This window comes from Poecilia reticulata, linkage group LG8 (genome assembly GCF_000633615.1).
Source record: "Poecilia reticulata strain Guanapo linkage group LG8, Guppy_female_1.0+MT, whole genome shotgun sequence".
NCBI classification, from domain to species: Eukaryota; Metazoa; Chordata; class Actinopteri; order Cyprinodontiformes; family Poeciliidae; genus Poecilia; species Poecilia reticulata.
In genome coordinates, this window is record NC_024338.1 from 23,194,429 (window position 1) to 23,211,099 (window position 16,671).

Sequence of the window (16,671 nt, forward strand, 5' to 3'; positions counted from 1 at the left end):
TAAAAAAGAAAAGGGAAAAAAAAAAAAAACACTGTACCAAGTGTCAAACATGGTGGCGGTAGCATCATGATGTTGGGCTGTTTTGCTAAACAGCCCAATACACAAAAATACAGCAACCAACCAATGGATGTACCATCTCAATGTAAGCATTTGTGTTTGGAACACGAGACGAAACTAAAAAAATAAAATAAAATAAACGAGGAAACTGTAAATTATGTGCTTTACAGGTTCTAAAGGAAAAAAAAAATTGTATTTTAATATAATGCTCTTATCTTTAAAGGTGTATATTGATGTGCATTATGACTAGGCAACATCATTGCATCACCCTTGTTATATGTCAGACTTTGTGTTACTCAGAAATGAAAATATATAGATATATATGTAAAAAAAAMAAAACAACAAAAAAAAAATCCCATTAAATTTGTTGAGTTTAATTCAACTGTGTGCACATTCAGTATGTCCAGCAGACATCCTCATCGTGCCGGATCAGACGAGGGCTTGGATTACGGGAGCGGGAGTTCGGTCTCATGTCACTTCATCATATCAATGTACAGCTCAGAAATATCCAATGATGTGTAATTACTCCACAGCCACGCAAAGCGACGCTCCACCTGTCTGTGTATCGAAAATGTAGCCTACTCTTCTCTCTGCCGGGCAATATAACGCTGCGCCGCGCAGGGAGGCCGTTAACGTTCTAGTCACATCAGAAAGAGACATATTTAAGTATTAAAAGCAGAAAAGAAAAGTGCAAAAACGCCACACCAAAACATTCTCTTTTCGAAGCTCATTATTTAATGGTGTACAGAAGTATTTGATGCTGTTTAAATGTAAGATGTGATGTACTAATATAATTGTGTATAGTATTTCCTAGAGATGTTTATTTTCTATAAAATGGAATATGTTATTGCTTATAAAACGTTATTAAAAGAATCCGTTGATGATACAAAAAAAAAAAAAAAAAAGATAATCCCCCTTCCCCGTTTTTTGGAATGTCACTTGTCTTAAGTGGGAGCATGCCGTTTTATTGATTTTCATGTCTGTTTGTTTTGGACTCGATGACACTACAGCATCACTTTGTTTGAAATGTTTTTTGTAACGCCAATGTTAAATATACCAGCACCTTTCAATGCTGCTACGACCAACGCCTGGTGTTTTTGTCTTCCCTCGACTCGCACACTTTGACACACTGAAGAAGAAAAACCAGAACTAACGGCGTACAGCTCATTTATRAAAAATAATAAGGGGGAGGCACGGGAGGGGGATGAAGTAGCATGTTTTCTTTTTCAATACGTCAAAGGTTTGAGATCAGAAAACTTTTGGATTTTTTTTTTAGCACATTTTTTCCCATATGAGGATAAATATTTACTGAGACTTTCTGGGAGTGTGTGGCACTTTGTTGTGTGCATTAAACACAACAAAAAAATTCTGAAAAGTGTGCAATGCAATTCTGAAACTGCTTAAAAAGGACCTAAAATGTAAAAATCTACAAATTATGCAAGTACATAGGAACACAGGTCACTCTTCAAAAGAGGAAACACAAGCGAGCATGTCGACCCATATCCACAGAACAATTATTGAAGTTTAAACTATTAGTCACATTCTCAAATTAAAAAAATTCACCAATAAAGATGTGAAAGCCACAAGTTTTCTTTAAAAAAATTATTTAATATTTACATGTAAGGATGAAATGAGAGGAAGGAGGAAAGAAAACAAATGTCAGTTACAAGACAATACCTTCCAACAAGGTTGCTACACAAGCTTTCTCCTCAGTTTTCAGATTTCACATGACCAACTATAAAATAAAATAAAAACATACTGTTAAATGGCCAACATTTTGTTGAAACTTTTTACAATCTTTAAAAATAAAAAATCATCAGAAAATGATCTGGTCCACCTAAAATATGAGAAAAAGATATTTTCTTGTATGATAGTGTTACAAATGTGGAGGAGGGGTTTAATATTTCTTTTGTTTTTTTTAGGGCAACAAATGATCTTCAGAAATGTCAAAGTCATGTCATAAAAAACTGTTTTTGATTTCATATGTTTACAAATGTCCAAGACCTAAAGAGTCAACCAGCTCAGATCTATGCGGTACAGTCCTGACCCGACTAAACCTGGTCTAAGAATAGTCGAGATGGATTCAGGAGGAGGAAATAAGCAATTATCACTCTGCGTATGAAAACAAAAACAAACAAACAAACAAAAAACGCCTAATCAAAGTTCCTCCAGATTATAAATATGGTGTAAAATATGTACACAGCAAAAAAACAAATACACAATATCTATGAAAATAATTTCATAAAGCCTTATTGTTATTGTTGTTTTCCATTAAGAGCAGCTTCACAGGCCTAGTGCAGACAGGAGATTGAGGGGGGTTGAGCCAGATGATGACCTCAAACCTTTACAGTATGTGGGGGGGGTGGCTTTTCAGCACGCATGTCCACGATCAAACCATTGAGTTTGGTTACTTTTTATTTAATAATTTTTTCCCCCCCCCCATAATCAAAGAGACACCAAGACCCCCCACAAGCCGGGCTGTCTGATTTGGGGGAAAAAAAGGTGCTGATCTGCCAGATGAGGGAGGAGAGAGGGAGGAGCTACACGGCAAACATCTCCAGTGGTGGCTCCTCATGGTGGTCAGAGTGGGACACTGCAATCAATTCTCACAAGGGAGCTCAGCCTGATAAGAAAAAAGATGCTTTGTGTTTTTTTCTTGTTTTTTTTTTTTTTTTCACATTACTTCATAATTTAAAAAGAAATAGAGTGCGTGAACTCTAAAAGTGCCTTAAGATGCGAGACCGGGTAGGCAGAAGGAGCAACCTGTGAATTTCAAAAGACACTGGAAGGTTTCTAGGGGGTCTTTTCCTCCACCTGTTCCTGCGTGCGTTTGTACACAGGAGTTGTTTCGGTACACACGGCGTCCGTGCAAGCCTCCCTCGCCCCAACCTCTCCCTCGCTCTAGCTGCTGGTGACGGTGGTGCCGCTGCCCAGCTTTATGATCATCTGCTGGCAGTCATGGAGCGTCCGCTTGTCACCGAGCTTCTCCAGGGTGCGGGCCGCGTCGGCCAGCATGCCCACCCTCTGGCCCGGCGCCGACAGGAACGAGGGAGGAAGGTAGCGGCAGGCCAGCATCACGGCCTCTGCCTGCTCCCGCTGGCCGGGCCGCGCCTCGCACTCCTCTGGACACAGAGAAACCAAACATCTGGTGAGCTACGGAGCTCAAGTCAACTATTTGGATTATGTGTGCTTTTGTTTTATTTCCACCCCCCCCAAACAACCACCACGACATTGACATATTTTATTGTGATTTTATGTCACATAAATAGTAGTAAATATAAATGCCAAGTGGATACGTTCACTTAGCTCGCAGTAAACTTCCAAGGGCTTTTCAAGCATTTTAGAGGGAAATTTTCTAACTTTTCTTGCACTACACTTTGGAGATAACAATACAAATGAACTAAAAAAGATAGTTTTAATTAATCAATATATGACAAAATTCTAAAACAAAATTCTAATTTAACAACAACAACAAAAAATCCCCCAATTTGAATAATTTTGCCAAACTATAAAATAAGACAATCAATAACTTGAGTTGTTGGAAATAATAAATATTGATTACATTGGAACAATCCAAACAAAAGTAATGTTAAGGTAAATGACCTTCCTGCTCAAATTAAATGCTTCATAGGAACACTGGTCAATAAAGAAACAGACAAAGAAATTCACAAAAAAGTGTTCTTAAGTTTTCTGGCATTTCGTAAATAGAAATAAATTTGGCAATTCCAACTGACCTAAAACATGAAATGTTTCGTCTGATTCAACTTCAGTCAGCGAGAAGAAATGTATTTGTGTCTTTTATTATGTGTCTAAAAATATCTGGTTCCAGCTGTAGACAACAGTTCCCACATGTAGGGTTTTTATCGACTATTAGATTGAACTTTATTGCAAAACTGTCAGGTTTAAATGTCAAGCACTTCAAGGACTTTCCAAACCTTGAAAAACACCAAAATGTAATTCAAGCATTTTCACGGATTTCAAGCACCCCGAGTCTGACATACGTTTGCATTCAGACCCTTTTAGGTCTCTCAAAAAAAAAAAAAAATCTTGTTTTTTTTTTTTTTTAAGACTTCTATCAAAACAACAAACCGAGCCAAGCATCACACTGCAGATTCTCGACCGTAAAACATTCGTCTCGCCAGACGCGTCCTGATTACTTGCACGGGTCAGATGACGCCTAGAAACCCCCTGAAGCCTCTCCACCGACGCAAACGCACCTGTCTTGGCTCCGGGTGTTGCTCGGCGCCGCAGTGAGCGGTCCAGCAGCTGATGGGTTCTGGTGGGACTGGCCCCGGCCATCAGTCTGGCAGTAGCTTCGTGAAGGAACAACTGGAGAGAAGCAGAGGGCAGAGAGAGATCAGAGCCAAACAGGAGGAACAAGAGCGAGARACGATGACTCACACCTAACGCTCATCTCTACCTTAGAGAGACTCTCTGTGAACAATGCTGCCACACACTTGCCTAAGGCTATGTGTGTGTGTGTGTGTGTGTGTTAGGAGTGGAAGTGAGTAGAGTTTTATTTTTTTTTACTGAGAATTGCTCCACAGACTCCTTGTGAGCGATCAGCTTCAGTCAGAGCTGCTTTGGGTTGTGTCACCGATTTAAACTTGGGGGTTTAAAAATGGGTGAGTTTGCGTTTAAATGAAGCAGCAATGTGCTCAGCATCTCTAGAGATTCATTACCATGGATTCTATAATGACACAAAGCGTATCTATGTGTTGTTGTAAAAGCCTTTTATTGGGTAAGAAATCTAAAAAATCCAACCTTCAATTTGAGTACATTTATGCAGAAAGTCGAACAAAATTCTTGCAAAAAAATAAAAAATAATAAAGTTTTTAAAGTTAAACAGAGTGGCTAGAGTGGGAGTTTGCTGAACTGTGGTGGGACTTTAGCTTAGGTCAGATGGCACTAAGATCAAGTGGAAAAATGTGAAACAAAGGATAAATATGTAAAGAAGCACCTTATGCTCACTGATGAGCATGGTGGAGGATCTGTGATGCTGTGGGCCTGTTTCTCTTCCAAAGGAATGACCGTGTTAAAATGATGAAATCTTTAAATTTGTAGAACATTTAGTATAATCTGTTCGATCAGTAAAGAAAAAAATGGGTGGCTTTCAGTAGTTTTGATCCAAACCAACCCTGAAATAGTTCACCAAACCCAAAATCAACCTCTTATTGGTCGCATAGCAACCGATCCGTTAAAGCAGTTTGGTCAACCTCCTGAAAACACATGGGTAAAAATTGCACGTACTCTTCGCATTGCGGGTCTGAAACTGTGTGCTAGCTTGCGCAGGGAGCAGAGGTCCTGCTGGAAGCCCTGAAGTTCTGGTGGCGACGCCTGATGAAGGCCGGCAGGACCGCTGGGGCCGRCCAAGCCGGAACCTGTSGGACTCGTCCCCTGCTGCTGCAAGCGCCAGATGTTGGTCCTCAAAACYAGCAGGAGGTCGCACACCATTAACTCGACGACCTGYAGAAATATCGACCGGATTGGTTGAAGTACGCAAATAGGATGCGATTTGGCGTCACGAAAATGTGTTATCTAAAATATTTCATATTTTTAATAGTTGTTTTTACCTTCAACATGTAGACTGAAAAGAAAACCTACAGAGATTTAATAAAGCAAAAACAAACCCTCCCTTCTCCTCCATCCTGTCAGTGTGTGTGTGTTTGTGTGTTCTGCTGCTCTTGGTCCAGCTCTGTGTTGCACTGCAGGTACATTGCACTCTTAGGAGACACACATGCAATGCAACTACAATGCACTGCAGCTCTGGCCATAGACATACATACACACACATGCACACACACACAAACACAGCACACTCATTTTGAGCTGCCAATCCACCAGAATCACCATCTGGTAGAAACCACAGGGAGGGCTGCCGCAGCGCCCCACAGAGGAACAGAGGAACTACTGCAGGGGGGAATCTGGAGATCTGAGGCCAGGAAAAAAATCCTGCGGCTTTTGTGTGCAAATAATATCCTAAACGTGATTTTTTTTCTTCAGTTTTTTTTTTTCTGTATTCCACTGTAAGCTTTTAAAAGATAAATCAGCTCGACTCCAGCATGCGCGTACCTTGTCCAAGCTGGAGCTGTGGCAGTGCGGTCCCAGGTTGAGGCTGTCTCGGAGCAGGGCGCTGGCCTTGTCAGTGTGGCTCAGACTCAGCTGGCAGTTTTCTGGCTTGGACAGCAGAGCTCTGACTGCCCTGAATGTGTTGAGGCACGCTTTGGGCAGAAGACTCCTGCCAGAACCAGCGGCAAATCAGACAAAGGACGCAGGTTAAAGCAGTGCAAGTGTGTGACGGTGATGGTGTGTGTGTGTGTGTGCGTGTGTGTGTGTGGTGGTGGTGGTGGGGGGAAGGGGTTAGGGAACTTACTCTGCGTTCTGCAGGCTGCGAGGCAGGTGCTCCACGGTCGGATAGAGCCTCTCTGCTGCAGCATCATCTCCTTGAAGCCAATTGATGATCACTATGGCAACCGAGGACCACCATTTAGAGTGGGGGTCGCAGCCTGGTGATTGGAGAAAAAAAAAAAAAAAAAAAAAAAAAAAAAAAATGAGACACCCTCCTGTAGACAGGCAATTATGCAAATATTCGAATCCCCCACTTGCTTTTTTTTTTTTTTTTCCCCCACATTTAACATGCATCACAATACACAAAGACAGCTGCTGTCTATATTCTGAGCCCTGAATCATTCTCTCTGGTAGAGTCCCACCTTGCACCCACAGCGAGATCTTAAGTTTTAAGGAGGGTAATATATTCTGCTGCACACCCATGCAACCTCCACAAGCGCATTTTAAAACACACAGAGCATCCCGGAGCTCTGCCAAGAAAACGTTTCCGATTAAAAACCCCGGCACAGCCTCGCTTCCCTTCCTCCTTTCAAGGTGATCACAGATTTGACAGTGCTGAAGATAAATGAAGCAATCTGGCGTGCCTCCATTTTACCGGGTTCCTTTTTTTTTTTTTTTTTTTAAGCTTAGATTAGTGGAGACAAAAGGATGTGCTGCGGGGGTGAAAGTCGAGTGGAAATCAGACTACGTGATTTCTAAAGAGTATAAATGGACTTTGTCTGTTGGTTATTTGATTTAGTAAAAAACACCCAGGTAATGACACAGCTGGGACATGTAAAGGCAAAATGAAGCAATGCATTAAGGAGTTCAATTAAAAGCCATTTTTCTGTCGTGATTTTCCAGGAATGTTAGAATTTGTAATTCTGATTTATCAGTTGCTTGAATTATTGCAGAATGGAACAGAATCAGCCTTTACTGTCCCGCAAAGGGGAAACTGGATATAAAGGTTCTCAATAAAAGTTCTTATAGTGTTAAAAACAATACATAAAAAACTAGCAAAATAATAACAACAACAACGTAATCTACTTTACAAAACTGTAACATGAATAAATACTGTGCAGTTATTAGGAAGAATGATGTTGCTATAGAATAAAACAATAATAATGCTTGTTATTACTATATTTTATGCATTAAGATAGGTTTAATTACTCAATTGTTATATTTTTATTGTACAACAGTATATTATATGATTACAGCATTATTATTATTTACAAAGGTGTGTTTTATTTATGTATTTTAAGTATATAATTTGATAGGGTTATTATTATTATTTATAAAGATGCTGTTTTTAATTATTATTAATACTATTAATGTTAAAATTGACTAAAATTTGTTATTCTTTTTTTTTTAAAGTGTGAATATTCTAAATTAATAATTAACTATGACAATCATCATCATTTACAGAAAGCAAAAACAAAAAGTTGTCATAATTACCATTATTTTCAAAAAACTTCTGATCAAACTTTTAATATTCTAATTACTTTGAACCTACCGGTCACAGTGGCCATATTGGAGCCGATTGCAAAGGACTGGGACGTTGCACCGGCGGCGTCAGACGCACTGATCAACAGCTGGAGGTACTCCAAGGCGTCGGCGTACTCCCTGGTAGCAGAGACCAGTCAAAAGGTCAACAAGTGCTCCAACATTCTCATTTATTAGGAACTTTTTCACAATTGGGAAACTTTGTGTCTTTTAGAAAAAAAATAATGCATACCGGTCAAAAAAAACAAAACAGACATTTTAAAAGTCCCCGATGTTTTCTCACCCGTCAGCCTGGTTGGGACTCTTCTCTCCGTGCGGCTGGGCGACGCAGTAAAGAGCCTTTTCGAGGAGGTGCTCTCTGAAAGCCTGAGTCACCTGGGCCAGAGGGTCCACTGTAGGAACGCCAAACCATTTAAATTATTTTAGAATAGCTTTCGGGAGGGAAATAAAAAACAATTCAATGGACTAAATTAGGCTACGTTAGGTAACTGGTGGCCTACCAGTGTTTCCGGCCTGGCTGTAGATGCTTTCTTTAGGCGTGCTGCGAATGGCCCAGTCCCCGTCCACGAAGAAGCGGTGGCCGAGCGGGTGGCAGAGCCACTGCATGGCCGGAGGCACGCAGCCGCTGGACGACAGGCACGCCTGGCGGGCGCTGCTCAGGAACACACGCTGTCGGGAGAGAAGACGGAGTTTTGTTCAGCGAGGTTTGCTCGACCTCAGTCTCTGAAGGCTTTTGACTGATTAATATAAGCTTGGAAATGACGACTCACAGAGGTAAAATGGAGGATCCTTGGCAGGCTGGCTTTGACTCGTAGTGCTGCAGAGACGTAGACCTCAGCCAGGCTGGCTACAGGCAGGCATGAGCCAGAACATTCTGCCAGGTTCACCGCACTTAAAGCCATGTGGACTGCCGACAGGTGGCTGCCATTCAGCTTCCCTGCACAAACACACACACACAAAAAAAAAGGTTTCTAAACATCCACAATTTATGATGACATTAGGATAGATCAAAATTTTAGTTTTAAGAAGTCAAATCAGATTAACATAAGCTAAGTTGTGCTGTTAAATCTACCCGTCATGTGAAGCTGGTGCAGGCGGTGATAAACCAAGGCGGCATCACGGCTGCTTTTACACGCGTCCTCCTGCAGGGGGCGATCGCTGCGCAGACCTCCAGCCCTTGCAGCGAGCCAGCGGCCAACCCAGAGGCGCTGCAGGCAGAACCTCAGCAGGGACCAGAGCACCGCGCAGGCCAGGTCCAACTGGGAGGTGGGCAGGGGGCGACCCAGCGCCTTCAGACAGGTTCGCAGGTTATGACTGGCCTGAGCAAAATCCCCCTGTAGGGAAAGAAGACAGAATGTAAGGCATGGATGAATCATCATTCAAAAGGCTGATTAATAACCAGACCATCTTACTCTGGCCAGGTCCAGGTCGGCCTGTTTGCGGTGTCTCCAGAACAGCACGGACGATCCCGAATGCGGACGGGTCACGGGCTCGCCATAAACCAACAATCGGATCAGAACTCCCGACACCAGAATACCGTTCAGCAGCCACACCAATATGGTGGGGAGCATCCAATCCATCCAGCCCCAAGACTCAGCTACGGACAGCACGGGTACACTCAGTAACGAGCAAAAAAAAAAAAAAACTTTGGCAGACAACCGCTACAACGAACCAGCAGGTTTACCTGGAATATCTACACCCAAGACGCTTCTCCCTGCGTGATGGGGGGTAATGTCGGCAGCGTTTCCTGCAGAGCTGCTGCCGGACGAGCAGAGCAAAGCAGCCAGCGGGTTGAGGGAGAGGAAGAGGAAGGTAAAGGCGCACAACGCCATGCGGGAGCGGTCCAGCATGCCTCCGACCACGCCACCTGCTGCAGATTGGTCCAGCAAGCCTAAATGGGACTGCAGCAAAGGAAGATCCAGAAAAGGACAATTAGTGTAAATTTAACCTAAAATAAATTTAAAAAACTGACTGTCTCGCAACTTTCAAAACCGCTGCTCCGACAAATTAAATGTTCGCCACAGACCTTTGTGTCCTCTCCCATGGGACTGTCGGGCTCTGAGTCGCTGCTGCAGTGAGAGAACGAGGTCGGGGAGCCGACGTCGGAGGCTGGCGGAGTGGGCAGCTCGTTCTTCACTTCTGCCTGAGTGTCCACTTCCATGGCAACCAGGTCTTTGAGAGACTCTTTGAAAAGCAGAAGAAAGAAATCACACACACACACACACACAGAAAAAAAACAGAACAGTCTCAGTGTCGAACTACAGCTCAGAGGGCTTTAGCCTGGCTTAACGCCGCGCCGAAGAACACAGACAGGATGAGGGTTCAAATGCTCACTGTTCTTCTGAGCTGCCATTTTCAGAGCCATGTTCTCCTGTTTGAGCTTCTGGTTCGTCTGCTGCAGGTAGCGGATGTAGTCGATGGCTTTCCTGAGGACAGCCGACTTGTTGAGCTAAATGGGAGGAGGAAAAACACTGCGTGAATGCAATAAAAATCAAACACAGCATCTACACCGGTCAGCCATCACATTACGATTAGAACCGAGAACATGAAATAGCATGAAATAGCATTGTAGCATAGCATAGCAGAGCATAGAGTAAGCAGTTTCCAACCTTGGCTTCAGTGCCAGCGACAATGTCTTTCAGCTCCACTATTTTATCGTTGATGGAGGAGCGATAGCGCTTCTCGATGGCGTTGTGAGCCGTGCGCTTCTCCCCCTTGTGCGGCAGGCCTGACGGCTTGCCGGCGATGGCGATGCGGTTGATGGGAAGCTTTTCCGCGTCCACCATCACAGGCACGGTGGTCAGGATGGTACCCCCACCCATAAAAGCCTACAGACGGACGGAAATCAGGGAAGTTTTCTCAAATGTAAAATTCACAATTTACACTGACATCTGCCCTCTTCTGCTACCTGCAGGGAAGCACTCTGAACCGCGCTGGTGGTGGTCGCTAGGGACGTAGGAGAGGCCATGGTTGTGACCATACACGGGTCAGGCTTTAAAGTGGTGAGCAGCACGGACTCGGCCTTTATGAACTGGGGCTGCAGCAGCACCTGATGCAAACACACACAGACCAAAGACCCATAAACAAGGAAGGCATCCTTTATCCAGCCTAGGAGCAATCAAGGAGCGGCATCACACACTTACAGGCACTTGTTGTACTTGGGTTGTGATAGTCTGTGCTGGAGGGCTAGCTGAGGTGGCCAGGAGCGGGGAGGCAGTGGTCAGGCCTTGAATCTGGGTCTGAAAGGTCACTGACTGGACGCTTGGAGGCGAGGACGACAAGCTGGTGGCAGGAGGGCTCACGCTGCTGGGGCTGACGGCTGCAAAAACAGTGACAGCGCAGTTAAACCAAGCAGGTTAAACTCAATAAAATATCACTTTAATACTTTTTTTTTTTCTTTCAGATGAATTAATATGGGTGTTTGCTGTATTTTTTATTGCAGCTGAAGTGCTGCACATGTGGCACATCAACACTAGCAATCAAGCAAAGTCTAAAGGCGGCAAAGGTTTTATGAAAAAGAGAATCAGTGGATGGAAGCAATTCAAATGCTAAAACTTTTATGTCTTTACACCGACTACAAAGCATTTATCGTAATCTTTTGTTATCTTATCATTTCTTTAAAAAGCCTATCTTTTATTTCACTAAAGGAAAAGTGGCAAGTGAGTAAACTTTATTTATATAGCACCTTTCACAGACAAAAATCCCAAAGTGCTGTAAAACGTTCGAGAAAAACAAGCGGAAACAGCTGACAAAAACAAGAAGAGGTGCATTTAACAAAAAGCTTGTCTAAATAAAAAAAGTTGTAGTTTTCTAAAAATGTGTCATTTCAGCATAAGAATTATGCAAACAAGCATGAAAAACTGAAGCAGTCCTGGACGAAGGTGGTCTAAAAATACTGATAAGCAAGCAGAAAGCAGAGGTTCGCCTGCAGCTGTAAAACTTTACTGTCGTTATTTGGGGTGGAAAGCAGTTGGAAAAATATCAGCTGAATATCAGGTGAGAAACATTCGAACAGTTTGTTCAGAATATGTATTTATTATTTAGCAATCAGGTCATCACTGTCTCTGGAAGGCTAACAGAAGTCAAATGAACGTAGAAAGTGATTCATCATAAATCTAAAATCTAGACATTGCGAAACGTGAAAGAAAAGCTCTGTGAAAGTAATTCAGACATAAGCCAGAAATGCTCATTTCTTGCTATCAGGTTATTGTAACAGATGAAGGACTTCATGCGGCGACACAAGAAGCAAAACCGTTTTCAGCCCTTTTGCCAATATTCTAACTAAGCCTGTCATTTCATAAAACAATTTGCTAATAAGTGTGTAGACTGAAGATGACCTTTTACCTATTTACAAATTTCAGTGAGTCGTTCCGTACCTCCTCTTATCACGTGAAACTGAGATAACGGTTACCTGTGCCAAACTGCACCTGGGTCAGAGACTTTAGCCATGCAGTAATAAACAAAAAAAAGGATTGAATCTTATAATAATAAAAAAAAGAACTATAAAAAAAGAACTACATCATCCTAACCCCAGTGAACCCCTCAGAATATCTCCTTAAATCAGCGAATCGGAGAGTTGCTTCTACGCGTGATCTAAACTAATTATTGCATATGCATGTATAATACACTACACAGTAGCTACTGCACTCTGCTGAACCCTATATCTGCAGAGGGTATTGTGCAAGCGCAGAACTTTGATAACAGTTTGCGACATTTATTTAGCCAGGGCTACTAGACAGAAATTGGTTGCAATATCCAAACGCTTCTTTGTTGTCACACCTCAACATCTAATTAATGATTGTAGCAGAAGACACACGACAAATGTCAACATTATTAAAATGAACACAAACTATTATGCGGACATGAGCAGAGGATAAATTGACAGCACTCGAAGAGCTCATTATGTAATTAAGCAGCTTTACAACACCAGTCAGTCTGAGCCATTAACACAGCAATTCGTAGAGCATTCGTTCAAATAAGCCCATACTGAGACACCGGTGACATAGGGACAACTTTTTTTTTTCTTTTACTCACATTAAAGACCTGATCAAAGCATTGCGAACGTCAATTCATGATGAATATTAGTCTGTGACACACAATGAAAACGATCGTGGAACTGCACTGAAAAATATCAGAACAACTTTTCCCTTACAGCGAATTTCTGATTTTCCAGCTTTTCGAGCTTACACGTCTTTCTCTTCCGACACGTTCGTCACCCTGCAGAGGACTTACCCGTAAAGCTACTTTGGCTCTGAAAGTTGCTCTGGGCCTGAGGTTGTGCCTGGGGCTGAGGCGCAGTCGCAGTCTGAGGCGCAGGGGATGTGAAGAGTGTCTGTGTCGGGGAGCTGAACGCCGGATTTGGACCTGGAGAGCCGTGAGGGGACGACGCTGCTGCCTGCGCGGCGGCAGGCGGGCTGACGCTCGGCTGGGGCTGCTCCACCAGGGGCTGTCTGAGGCTCTGAGCCTGCTGGCTCGACGACGGTTGCTGCTGCCTCTGTGGGGTGCTGGCCACCTGAGCCAGGGGAGACTGCTGGAAGGTGGCGGGCTGGAAGGCCTTGTCCGGGGCCGAGGAGCTGCGGCTGATGGGCGGGCCCAACAGGGCGTCTAAGTGGGGGTTGCTGCTCAGGATGGAGGAAGTGGTGGTGGATGAAGGTGTGGGAGTGGTGGCAGGAGGAGAAACAGAGGGAATGGTCTGGGACAAGGCATTCATCTCTTGGGTGGAAGGGCTCCCTGAGAAGGGAGTGGAGTCAAAGAGTCCTCCAAACTCCATGTCCTGATTGTTGATGAGCTGAAGCATGTCTGCAGAAGCGCAGAAAAAAACAAAAAAACAACAGAAATAATTAGGAATGTTACCCATAAACCAGAAATAAACCTTATAGTTACTCCATTAAGACATAAAAAAGGATCTGTTAAAAACTGAAATACAAGTGTGATAAAAAGGTGAAAAGGCGAAGTGACAGCTAAGATCAGAGGTTTAAAAGGCGTCTGGAGTGTGTCTACTCTCTGTCCTGGATCAGGCCCAGTGTAGCCACAGGAACCAGGACCTGAACATTACCAGATACCCCTCACACACTTGACACAAACTTCCTGGAACTGTTGCTACCAGGCAAACAGTACCACATCAAAAGCAGAACCTCCAGACGGACGCACAGCTTTCTGCCTCAAGCTGTTTAAACGCCAAAGTGAAGGTGAAGAATATGCGCTTCACCTTTGTCTGTGTCGTGTTTTATCCATTTGTGGTTTTTTTTTATATATATTTTTTTTACACTGGTGGAAATTTTGAGAAAATCCTGCCTTGTTTCTTTTTCTTTGCTAAATGATGGTATGCAACTAATAGATTTGAATATCTACTGGTACGTACAGAGTGGCGGTAGTATATCAGTCTGGGGCTGGTTGAGAACCTGGATGACTTGCAACCCTCTTTTGAGTCATTTTTGTATTCCAGAAATAAGAATGTGCATTAATAATAAATAATATATCCAGCTGTTTGCATTTAATAAGCTTTTATAATCAAAGCACTGCCATTTCATTTATAAATAGTCAATACCAAAACTTCTAGTGATCATTGGATTTCCAACGTATAACCAGTTTGAGAACTCAAACTCTCTCTCTTGACAAAGATAAAGTGTTCTTGGCAAATATTGAAAATAATTTCCCACTTCTACATTTAACTAGATAAAGTATAGAATAATCGCATCCATGAAACGCGCCGCCGGGTGTATGTTGTGTCTGCTGTGCAACCCTGAAGCCTGAATGTATAAAAACCACTGTTGTGTATGAGGTGATCGCTCTTGACCAATCAGAGCGCGGCTCTCAGACTTGCTATGCCGATCAGACCAAGACAGCGAGCAGAGAGAGAGATGCTTGGTTTCCACTGGAGGTTACCATCGTTCAGCGTCACCAGTGGGTTACAGTCGGTCAAATTTAGGAGAGCACGACCGAATACTGTTCACCCACAGCCGTTTGTCGTGCTACACGTTGGCTGTACTCATAAAACACACATTGAAGAACGGCGGAGAATCTTTAGGAGACAGAAAATCTTGCATTATTGATAAAAAGCAGTTTCCCTCCTCCTTAACAACACAAACTGTGGAACGTTTTATAATTCACAAGGATTTAATTACAAGACACAGCTAGGCGTAATAATGCAGAATATCGTATTATATTAGGGCAAACCGTAAAAACTTGTTAATTCGGTCAACTAAGGGAGCTGAACCCAGGAAGGAGGAATGAACGACAGTAACCTCTGTCGGCGAGGCACGCTGGAGGCGGGGCTCACTCACAACCGTTAGCAGCACATTAGCTCCACTTGCTAAAATTAGCAACAGAATAACCAATTTGTGCACATTTAAGTGATAGTGAAAACCACTTACAACAGAAATCTATTAATTTGACGTATAAAACCAAAGGGAACCATTTTAGAAAACTCAAAAGCTAAATAGCTAATTCTAGCTATGTGTCTTATTAAGACACACTATAAGCTGTTTGAGCCATTAACTTTGTTTCTGCTGCTTGTTGCAAAATGCACAACACACATTATTAAAGAAAAAACAGAGAAAAGTCCATGCAGTGCTTACTCTTGCAGCTCTTTAAACATGACTGACTTAACAGGTATCCACATAAATAAATGTACAACTCCTTACCATCGATGTCGCTTAAGAGGGCCGTGTCAATTTCACTTGGGTCGTTAAGAGACAGTGTTGGATCCAGATCCAACGAAGGATCGTCAAAAGACAGGCGGTTCATCTTCACTCTCGTCTGATTCTATGGACCACAGAGTCGGTTCGGCGTGCTATCTCAAATCTCAGAAAGCTGGAGAGTCTTTTATCGTTTACGTCCCTACATTTGATAAACTGTCGGATCCCAAGTCGACCTAAAACTTATCCAGGATGCGCTGTTTTGCCGATATGTCAACTAAACTATACACACCAACCCGCCATGATCGTCGCTGGGAAACTTGTCAAACCGAGTCAAACACTGAAGCTCATTCAGCACTAACAGAGGAACCCACACAACCCTGAAGACTGACAGGTGAGCCAGCCAATCAGCGAGCTTCTCGCAGATTCCCACGATTCTCATGATTGTTTTGATCGCCGAGCAAACCGATGAAACAATGTGGAGTGCATTTCAATAATTTTATAAGACAGTACAAGAGACGTTATGGTTATTAATTTGTGATAAATAMGACACACTACTCTAGCTCATTAATTATTAATCTGTTGACAAGAAATAACTGAAAACGCAAACAAAACCATAACTGTGCTACGTACTGATATAAATTCTAATATTCAATTCAGTAATGTTTACTCCATCTTAAATTATGATAACAAATTCTTAATATTGAAGGCAGCAGCGTGCATTTGTTTATTATGGGCCTGCCGCGAAACAACCAATCAAAATCCCGGGTGGGAGGGAGCTGCCGGTAGTTAAGTTTGTCTGACCGGAATCATCACCTCCTCCTGTAGAACCAGCGAAATTGTCCAATGAGAAGCTGAGAATCGGAGTGGGGTGATTCGACGTCACAGCTCTGAATCTGAGCGATTACATCATGTGCTGCTGTCGTGCAGGGGTGGAAGTAGCAACACTAAAATAAAACGAAGGTACTTTTGTGAAAACAAAGAACTAAAATTGTAGATGTAACTTATTTATTGAAACTTACAAACAAACAATTTAAATCCCAACATAAAAATAACTTTTATAAAAATACATTCAAACGATATAGTTCAGCAAAACAAAAAACTAAAATGTTAGTACTTTTGATTTGTAACAAAAAAAATTAAACAG

The 16,671-nt window shown here is 42.7% G+C and overlaps 1 protein-coding gene across 1 annotated transcript; it reads right to left on the reverse strand.

Moving 5' to 3' along the window:
• Positions 1-1,644: 1,644 nt before the first annotated feature.
• Positions 1,645-15,633, reverse strand: srebf1 (sterol regulatory element binding transcription factor 1). The gene is made up of 19 exons (XM_008416818.2): positions 15,531-15,633; positions 13,120-13,686; positions 11,031-11,206; positions 10,796-10,936; positions 10,497-10,715; positions 10,222-10,336; positions 9,914-10,071; positions 9,572-9,788; positions 9,300-9,484; positions 8,960-9,221; positions 8,658-8,824; positions 8,388-8,556; positions 8,171-8,279; positions 7,898-8,007; positions 6,431-6,563; positions 6,130-6,295; positions 5,308-5,523; positions 4,275-4,386; positions 1,645-3,179 (listed from the first exon to the last, which is right to left on the reverse strand). Exons 1-19 carry the CDS (start codon positions 15,631-15,633, stop codon positions 2,959-2,961), a joined length of 3,546 nt encoding a protein of 1,181 aa, XP_008415040.1. The 3' UTR covers positions 1,645-2,958.
• Positions 15,634-16,671: the final 1,038 nt, after the last annotated feature.